At 52.0% G+C, this 10,360-nt stretch overlaps 1 protein-coding gene across 1 annotated transcript in view; it reads left to right on the forward strand.

The window, feature by feature from the left end:
• The window catches only part of INTS3 (integrator complex subunit 3), a 649,525-nt gene extending 639,698 nt beyond the window's left edge, over positions 1–9,827 (forward strand). The window contains exons 28-30 of the mRNA XM_078670092.1: positions 336–408; positions 7,376–7,529; positions 8,706–9,827. Of these exons, the coding sequence (XP_078526218.1) occupies positions 336–408; positions 7,376–7,529; positions 8,706–8,783 (305 nt within the window). The 3' untranslated portion in view covers positions 8,784–9,827. The remainder of the gene's footprint in view (positions 1–335; positions 409–7,375; positions 7,530–8,705) is intronic.
• The last annotated feature ends 533 nt before the right edge of the window (positions 9,828–10,360 follow it).

The following is a 10,360-nucleotide window of genomic DNA, read 5'->3' on the forward strand; positions in this document are numbered from 1 at the left end:
CCACTACAGAGAGGCTGGTTTTTATCTTGACCTTTAACAGTCTAGCTGGTTGGATACCTCACTAAAGCCATCAATGCGTACACCACACCACACCACTCCTCCCTTGCTGATAGAGAACTCCTATTTCAGACGACTAACTTTTTTGTTTCGGGTTAAATTTATCCTTCTCTGTCACTGTGTTGAGGAAAACCAAGACCAATGACACCCTTCCATTTTCCTTGGTAGCACTGTCCCTTTGCAAGAGCTCTTGGAATTGTTCTATAGAGCTGCCCCTGTCGTGAAAAATGATTTTTGTGGATTTGCTGTGAAATCTTTTCTTGTCTTTTTCCTTGCAGTTTTCAACCAGACCCCAATCTTGCAGGCTCTGCAGCACGTCCAAGCCAGCTGTGATGAGGCTCACAAAATGAAGTAAGAGTTCGCTGTTTGAGACCCCAAGTACAGACTGTGGCCTGCCCACATGAAGAATTTTGTTGTGATTCGTATTAAGCTTAGACAGGAAGCACTTTAGTTGACATACCTTCCAATGGGTGAAGTGATAGCAAAATGGATCATAAAAAACGAGAAACACTGTCCTAGTTGCAAAGCCCCTGTGGAAAGTATTGCCCACCTACTATATGTCTGTCCAGCGTACAAAACAACACGGAAAAAATGGCTGAACCCGATTTGCAGGCAGCTTGGTACGCGGGAGCACCACGTTCCACTCCGTATTCTCAAGTCTGACTCTAGACCTTTTTTATCCTATTGTGTGGCAAAGTACCTGGGGCAAGCTTGGCTGATTCGGTGGAAAGCGATTGCAAGAAAAACTTAGCTTCCACTGCACAGATAACAGCCAAGACCTCTTAACCTCAATAGCATTTGTTTTAAATGTCACCACGCACACGCACTTTATTTCTTTTTAACTCTTGCTAGCCAGCACAAGTAAATGAAATGAAAAGTCTCCCAATGTATTGCACTGTGTTCAAACAAAATGATGAAATACTGTTGGTTTTGTAACTAGATTTTAGGATGATCAAATGTATATTTATGATTGGATCTTTTTTTATCTGTACTTATTTTATTGTTTTATGTTGCTTTTATGACTTTTTATGTCGAAATAAGGCTTGTGATGATATAGCCTTATAGCCCACTGCAGCGGGCTATCTGAAAGAAACAGGTTAGTATTAGATTCCTTACCTTAGAATATCCCCAGGCGTCAGTCTGGATCCGGAAACTTTTGCGTAGCAGTACCCCTGCGCGTCGGTAGGCGTCGTCTGCAGGCGTCCCCTGCGGCTCCGCGTCGTCGGCGTCGTGCGCCGTGATGACGTCGCTGGAGTATATAGACGCCGCCTCCGCGCGCTGACGTCAGTTCTTCTTTTTTCCGCGCCAGTTAGCGCAGATCCGAAGAGCAGTACTCCGGTCTTTTGACCTAGTTTTTTGATAACTCTAACTCTAACTTTTTTGGTGCCGGTAGGATGCCCGGGTTTAAAAACTGTGACGGGTGCGACCGCCTGATGTCGGTCACCGACCACCATCGACTCTGCCTCCGGTGCCTGGGCGCGGACCACGACGTCGAGTCCTGCGTCGACTGCCGGGCCTTTACGAGCAAGGCTAGGCGGGAGCGGTCCCGCAAGCTGCTCGAGTTCCGGATGTCGGCCCCGCGTCGAGAGCGGTCCCGGTCCGGCCGGAGGTCGAGGGAGCGGTCGAGAGAACGGTCGCGGAGCCGCCACGAGCGCTCCGGAAGTCGTCACCACTCCTCCGGTTCCTCAGGTAAGCGACACAAGAAGTCGGGGCGTCGTCTTCGCACCCCCGACTCCCCCCGACGCTCGCGCGATACGGCCGGGGGTTCGGGTGGCCCCACCCTGCGGCTCCGCGTGGGTCGCCGACGCTGCCTGCTCCATACCCGTCGGTCCCTGGGCAAGGCGCGTCGCGCGAGGAGATAGAGGAGTTCCTCATGGCCATGAGGGCGCTGTCTCCTCCGACGGGGCCTACGGCGCCTGCGGGCCCGGTGGTCCCGTCCGGGGGCCCGAGCGGTTCGGGTGCTCCTGCACCGACGCCGTCGGGTGCTCCGGCCCCGACGCCGCCGGCGGCTCCGGCGCCGCTGGGCCCTTCAGTGTCGTCGCCGGCTGGTCACCCGGCCTCTCCGGCGTCGATTCCATCGGGGCAACCCGTGGTGCCGCCTCCGCGCGGCGCCGTGACTCCGACGCCGGTTCCGGCCGGCGTCGGGGCGCCCGCTCCGGGTGGCGCCACCCCCATTTCCTCTCCAGTTCCGGACGCGGAGTCGGACCGGCGTCGCCCGACGCCGAGTCCGGCGCCGATGGGGCCCATTGACCCCGAGGAGCCGGTCTACATCGTCGAATCCGAGTACGGAGATGATGAAGATTATGGAGAGGGTTGGGAGGGGTCTGAGGACCCTCTGACACGCGACTGTCAGTACGACGTGGACTGGGCAGGTGACTTGGGTGATGCCAGTGGTCTAGACGAATCGCCTAACCCTGGTTTTGTCTCGCCTCCCACTGTGGCGTCGGAGGCTGGGGCTGCCTACTCTGTGGTGCTGATGAGGGCTGCCAAGGCCTTGCACCTTGAGCTCCCCGTCGTAAAGGTGAAGCCTAACATCCTCACCGAGGTATTCAAACCGCAGTCATGCCCACAGGAGCCTCTGCTGCCGTTTAATGAAGCCTTGACGGACGTTCTGTTGGGCACGTGGTCCAGGCCCGCTTCAGGTTCGCCTGTTGACAGGAACGTTGCCAGGCGCCACCGTCCGTGTTCGGACGACCCTAAGTTTCTGTCCACCCATCCCACCCCTGAGAGTCTGGTGATCCAGGCCTCCACATCCCAATCCGCATTCCCGTCGGCCCCGCCCGACCGGGAGTCAAAGAGGTATGACCAGTTTGGCAAGAAGGTCTTCTCGTCCCTGAGTGCGGGACTGCGGTCTTGCAATACCGCATGCCTCTTGGGCCGCTACACCCACTCTCTGTGGGATACGGTCGCGGAGTGTCTGCCGCAATGCCCGCAGGAGGTACGGGACAAGCTCGGCCAGACTATGGTTGAAGGCCGGGATGCGGCGAGGTATTCGATCAGGTGTGGTCTTGATACGACCGACTCGCTGGGCAGAGCGATGTCCACGACGGTGGCGATTCGTCGCCACGCCTGGCTGAGATCCGCCAATTTTTCGCCGGATGTCCAGAATGCCCTGATGGACATGCCGTTCGATGGCAGTCGCCTGTTTGGCGACAAAGCGGACAACGCGCTTGAGCGCTTCAAGGACTCCAGGGTCACGGCCAAGTCCTTGGGTCTCTCGACCCAGCGCCAGCAAACGGGTTCGTTTCGCTCCTTTCGTGGCCACGGAAGGGGCGGTCCCACACGTGCTGCCAGCCACGCACCGCAGAACACTTCTCAACGCGGTGGCGGCTGTGGATTCCGCCGTGGTGGCGGTCCGGGACAGCGGCGAGGTCAGGCCACACCTCCCCCCGCAGCAGCCTCCAAATCCTCCTAGTCCGGGCTTTCGGGCCCATGTGACGCCAGTGGGTGGCAGGGTTCGCCATCACCACTCACGCTGGCGCACTATCACTTCGGACAGGTGGGTGCTGCAGCTCGTCCGAAGGGGCTACTCCCTCCCCTTCGAGACCACTCCTCCAGCCATGCCACCGCAGAACCACCGTGTGTCGGGGGACCACTTGACACTTCTGCAGGAGGAAGTTACGGCCCTCTTGGCCAAGGGGGCCATCGAGCGCGTTCCTGGGCCAGAAGTAGGGTGTGGTTGCTACTCCCACTACTTTCTGGTGCCCAAGAAGGACAAGGGGGGGCCTGCGTCCTATCTTGGATCTACGGAACGTCAACGGCTTCCTCCGGAAGGAGAAGTTCAAGATGTTGACTTTGGCTCAGGTCTTGGCTGCTCTAGACCCGCAAGACTGGATGGTAGCGTTGGACTTGCAGGATGCGTATTTTCACATCCCCGTCCTGCCGGCCCACCGGCGTTACCTGCGGTTCACGGTAGGCCATGAGCACTTTCAGTTTATCGTGCTCCCATTCGGCCTTACCAGCGCCCCACGGGTGTTCACGAAAGTGATGGCGGTGGTCGCAGCTCATCTGCGCCGGTTAGGGGTTTCAGTCTTCCCCTACCTCGACGACTGGTTGTTGAAGGCGGGCTCGCCCCAGACAGTCGTCCACCACCTCCAGATGACGGCAGACCTCCTGCACGAGCTGGGGTTTTCCATCAACGTGCCGAAATCACACCTGTGCCCCTCTCAACAGCTCCTTTTCATCGGAGCGGTTCTCGACTCGGCGCAGTTTCGGGTTTATCCTCCGGAACGGCGGGTCCGGGATATTCAGGCTTTGATTCCCATCTTTCAGCCGTTATCCCGGGTCTCGGTCAGGTTGACGCTGCGGCTTCTGGGGCTGATGGCCTCCTGCATCCTTCTGGTGCATCATGCCAGGTGGCGGATGCGGGCTCTGCAGTGGGACCTGAAGTTTCAGTGGGCCCAGCATCAGGGCAACCTATCCGACCACGTCCTGATCTCGGAGGGCACTGCGAGACAGTTGCAGTGGTGGCTTATGGACCGCGATTGGGTCAGGGGCAGATCCCTCTCCCTTCCCCAACCGGAGCACGTAGTTGTGACGGACGCGTCCCTCCAGGGCTGGGGAGGCCACTTGGGAGAGGCAGAGATCAGAGGCATCTGGTCTCCGGCGGAGTCCCGGCTCCATATCAACATGTTGGAGCTGCGGGCGATTCGCCTAGCACTGAAGGCATTCCTCCCCTTTGTCAACGGGAGTGTAGTGCAGGTGTTCACGGACAACACCACCGCCATGTGGTACTGCAACAAACAGGGCGGAGTGGGGTCGTGGACCCTTTGCCAGGAGGCCCTGCGTCTCTGGCAATGGCTGGAACGTCAGGGCGTGACTCTGACGGTTCAACACCTGGCAGGTTCTCTGAACGCCAGGGCGGACGAACTCAGCCGTCGGTGCTCCGTGGATCACTAATGGCGTCTGAACTCGGACGTGGCGAAAGGCCTCTTTCTGCAATGGGGAGAGCCTTGGTTAGATCTATTCGCCACAGAAGAGAACGCGCAATGTCATCAGTTCTGCGCGTTGGAGTTTCCAAGACGGCACTCGCTCGGCGACGCCTTTCGGCGCGAGTGGAGTTGCGGTCTATTGTACGCCTTTCCGCCTATACCACTTCTGCCCAGAGTGCTGAAGAAGATCAGGCGCGACCGGGCCCAAGTTATCCTTGTGGCTCCGGACTGGGCTCGAAGGTACTGGTATCCCGAGCTACTCAGCATGTCAGTCGGTCCCTCGATCCGCCTGCCCCTTCAGGAGGACCTTCTGTCGCAGCAGCAGGGGACGGTCCTCCACCCGAACCTGTCCAGTCTCCACCTCCATGCTTGGAGATTGAGCGGCGACAGTTGAGGCCATTTGACTTGCCTCCTGAAGTCTGTGATGTGATTCTGGCAGCCAGGCGTCCCTCCACGAAGTCGGTATACGCCTGCCGGTGGAACAGATTTGTGGCATGGTGCACAGCAAAGGCTGTGGATCCTCTCTCTGCTCCCCTTTCTGAAGTTCTCCTCTTCCTTCTTTCTCTTGCCCAGCAGGGCTCTGCTCTGGGCACTATCAAGGGCTACCTTTCTGCCCTTTCCGCCTTCTTAAGGCTACCTGATCAGCCATCTTTGTTCAAGTCCCCTATTGTACAGAGATTCTTGAAAGGCATCACGCACATGTTTCCTCCTGTTCCGTTCGTGATGCCTCAGTGGGACTTGAACCTGGTTCTGACCTTCTTGATGTGCGCTCCCTTTGAGCCGCTTCATTCCTGTCCTCTCCGTCTTCTCACTTTAAAGACGGCCTTCCTGGTTGCCATCACCTCTGCCAGGAGAGTGAGTGAGCTCCAGGCTCTTTCTGTGAAACCTCCTTTCTTGTCCGTTCATCCTGACAAGGTGGTTCTTAGAACTAGACCTTCTTTCCTGCCCAAAGTAGTTTCTGCTTTTCACATCGGGCAGTCCATCACCTTGCCTTCCTTCTTCCCGCCTCCGCATCCTTCAAAAGATGAAGAGCGGCTCCATCGTCTGGACCCAAAATGTGCGCTTTCATTTTATATGGATCGCGCACGCCAGTTCCGGGTGGATGACCAACTGTTTGTTGGCTACGTGGGTGAGAAGAAGGGAAGGGCGGTACAGAAACGAACCATTTCTCGATGGGTCGTCCTGTGCATCAAAGCATGCTACTCTTTGGCTCGGAAGGAGCCTCCTGTTGGGCTGAGGGCCCATTCCACTCGGGCCACGGCGGCTACTACTGCCCTGGGCCGGGGAGTCCCTTTGCAGGACATTTGCCAGGCGGCTACGTGGGCCTCGCTGCACACCTTTGCGAGGCACTACTGCCTGGACAGTCAAGTCCGGAGGGATGGCTTCTTTGGCCGTTCGGTCCTCCAGGACTTTCTGGTGTAGGATTGTATTGGTTCGCAGACCCACCACCGGGGTTGGTATTGCTGGGGTATCTATTCTAAGGTAAGGAATCTAATACTAACCTGTTTCTTTCAGATGAACAAGTTACTTACCTTCGGTAACGATATATCTGTAAGAAACAGTAGTTAGTATTAGATTCCTTACCGCCCCACCCATCCTCCCCGTTCTGCGAACTGATACCTAGGGTTAAGGACATCCCTTTCAGGGCCCTAGTTTCACATGGCACCAGTGTTGGTTCTCACATGGCTCTGCGTGTTCTGGCGCGGAAAAGCTGTGTGCAAAGATCTGACGTCAGCGCGCGGAGGCGGCGTCTATATACTCCAGCGACGTCAGCACGACGCCGACGACGCGGAGCCGCAGGGGACGCCTGCAGACGACGCCTACCGACGCGCAGGGGTACTGCTACGCAAAAGTTTCCGGATCCAGACTGACGCCTGGGGATATTCTAAGGTAAGGAATCTAATACTAACTACTGTTTCTTACAGATATATCGTTACCGAAGGTAAGTAACTTGTTCATACTGGCCATTAAAAGCCTGCTCCAGCATTAAAGGACTGAGCCGAACGCAAGGACCCTTTAACAAGGGAGCGGCCTTTTACTCTTCTGTATAGTCCACTACATAGGGCTATAAGGCTGTAAGAACATTCCACCCCTAGAGGGCAGAATGTTCTACATAGTAAAACAAAGGCCTTACGGAGCCCGAGTGTGTTTAAATCCTCTCGGGGTCCGTTAGGCCTTTTGTTCACAGCCACCGCTTTGAACAAAGGCAACATTGGAATGTTGATGCTGCGGGCTTTTACCAGCCATTAGAAGCCCAGCGGTGCTCAATGTTCTAATGATATATTTTCTTGCTTCCATGTATCTAGAATACACTGCCTTAAAATGTGAATATTTTGTGTTCGCCATTGTGATGTGTTAATTATATCTGGTGTTTTTTCTTTTTGTAGATTCAGTGACTTATTCTCTTTAGCAGAAGAGTATGAAGACTCCACAAAACCACCAAAAAATCGGAGAAAAGGTCCTATGACCAGCCCTCGAAGTCGGAAAAATGCTACACAGCCTACAAATAATGACGATGAGTCTGTCTCCACCAGTGCTTCTGTACGTCTGAGTGAGATAAGCAATCCTCGACCTTGCGTATCAAGATTTATTTGGGGCAGTACATCAAAAACTGGGGCAACAGTTTACCTGGTTCTGTACCCATGTGCACAATATAATTATCAATTTAAAATACTAAACTTGTTTAGGACTTGAGATTTGTTAATATAGGCGCACTTTTGATAAATTGCTGTTTGGTGGAGGATGGTTTCACCAGCACCAAACAGTTGCAATTCCTGCTTCAAGAATTGCAGCAGTTACTGTTAATATTGACGGAACACTGTCTGTTTTGCCTGGGTTAACGATATCTAAGACACTCGAGATACCGTTGGATAGCTTAAGCTGCACTCGTTGTGTTGTGTAGGTTCCTGATCCTAGAATTTTAGGGATTACCGATTTGTGTACTGGACTGAAGAACATTGGCTATTTTGTATGGGCTTCTGATGCACGTATTGTAGAGGTAGTCCAAATATGTTGCCCAAAACAAGGCAGAATAATTAATGTCTTTGGCTACCCTTGGCTGAACCGTGTGTAACCTTGGTGAGTCCATGAACAATATTACTTTTAAATCTGCATTAAGGTGCAGTAAAGATTAGTGTGCCTTTCTAAATGTACATTTGTAGCAGTTACGAGCAAAGATGTATTCTAGATGTACTAGTATTTGAGTTGTTGCTTTGTTAAATTGGTGAACATTAGAGTAGTGGGTAGTTTCTAATTATAAACTTGAAGGAGCTTGGTTCATCTGGAAAGAGGTCTTTTGGCAATGTTGAGTGGTTAATGATAAACTTCTGACAATGACTGCTGGTTTGAGCCGTAGAATTCATCAAACTATGTGCATTCTCATATTATTGAGTTGCAGGGTTGGATTGCAATCAGACTTGAGTGTTTGTACGATCAAGTAATACGTTTAATTTAGAAAACAGTTTAACCATGGGTTATCAGCCAAAACTAAGTCTCCATTTATATACCTGTGCTTTAATGCACTAGTAGCAATGTGCTCAGAAATCTAAATTCCAAAATACAGAATGGGACTGTTCAGTTCCCTGGCACTAATGGCTATAGAGAATTACGCTAATCACTTATCTTCATTGCTTTGGTTCTCCTAGTATTCAGGATGTTTGATTACGGTGAAGCTTTACCCTACTCTGAGATCCACTTACCTCAGGTGTCTTTTTTCAGGATGAAGAGGATGCAAAACCGAAACCTACCAAGCGGAAACGGAAGGGCTCTGCCGCAGTGGGCTCCGACAGCGACTGAGGGGCAGCACGCCCCTTCTCTTCTGATACGCTCCACGCTTGCTGTCACACGTGTGGCTGAATGAAGATCAGGAACCAGGGGGTCTGCAGTAGACGAAGCACGCCGTCCGCAGCCAAGGATGGGCGACCGCGCGGGAAGAAGAGGCGCCCTTTAAGGGCTCTGGGTCAGTGCGAGGATCCCTTCCCTTCAGGATTCCAGTCTGTACTGCCAGCCTTCGGTTTCACCTTTTTAGATTCCTTTTTTTTTTTAAGCACCGGTCTTTTGGTGAAAGATTTGACATATTGCTGTCCTCAAGAAACTGTGTGAGTGATAGCTGTCACGCTTTACTCAATATTTAGAACCTTTGTCATTTTCACTGGTGATGGCAGGCCAGAGAATGACCTGCATCTCTGACATGTGCAAAAGCAAGTGAGCAAGTCAGGAAGACAAGCCAACTGGCATCTTAAAAGACAGAGAAAACTTTATAGCAAAAACTCCTATTTTCTTATCGGAAAATGTAAATAGTGGCAGAAGGAGAAAATTGGAATTGAACTGTTTCAATAACAGGATTTTAATAATGAAATTCATAAAATTAACAAAAATCCTACTGAAAATCACCAAGAGTCGTGAGTAAAATGGATCTTGGGCCTTTCATTCCAGACTGCAGATGGTGGATAGCATCGCCAGTATTACTTACTATACTGAGCAAGAATTTGACGGTGACCAGGGAAGTCAACAAAGCTTGATTATCAGCCACCCACATTAGGCACTGCTAGAATCTGTTACATAGAATTATGTTCCTCGCCTACCCCTGTTGTGCACTGCCAGTGGTCTCATTTGCTAGTTACTCACCACAGATCATAAGCCTTTTCCAGACTTGCTCTCACGGAGTTGGAACCCTAATCTGCTTCTCTGTGTGACTACACTTCCTGGAATAGATTTCGTTCTGCACCTAGCGGGTGCACACTCTTTTGTATAGCAATCTTAGACTTGATCCTATGGTTCTTAGGTTTGCGAAGAGCTTATGATTTCATTAAAACCCATACTTTGTGGGACTGCTGGTGACCATGTTTGAAAACAATACCTGTATGTTTAAGAGGATATGTTTCACAAATGTAGTTGAATGGAAATTCCTCTATAACAGGAACACACACTTTGTTTCCCATTACATTTGAATCACCTTCATATGGAGCAAAGGCATTTGTGACCTCTACACCTTGCTGCCAGGTTACCTGCACCTCTAGAACTAGCTCTGTCTGACCGTGACATTCAAAGTCTGGTAGAGCCTGTACTCCATAGGAAGCGCACAGGAGGAATCCATTTTTAAGATATGAGGCTCAGCAAGGAATGTAAAGTGCATGCTCTTTATTCTAAAAGACTTGCAAAATGTAAGGACACTCAATTTGTTTAAAAGGGCAGATTACAAAACAAAACAGTTGCACAGAGCCACAACATAATCTCTCTCTGTGCTTATCTTAGAAAGTGTTGCACTAGAATAAGGCTTTTAATACAGTGCACTTGCCAACACAAGTCTCTATCCACAATTCCATACTCTAGCCTCAGTTATCCTATCTGCCCCTCTCTCTTGTGCTGTTCTT

The sequence above is a fragment of the Lissotriton helveticus genome, chromosome 12, assembly GCF_964261635.1.
Source record: "Lissotriton helveticus chromosome 12, aLisHel1.1, whole genome shotgun sequence".
Lineage (NCBI taxonomy): Eukaryota > Metazoa > Chordata > Amphibia > Caudata > Salamandridae > Lissotriton > Lissotriton helveticus.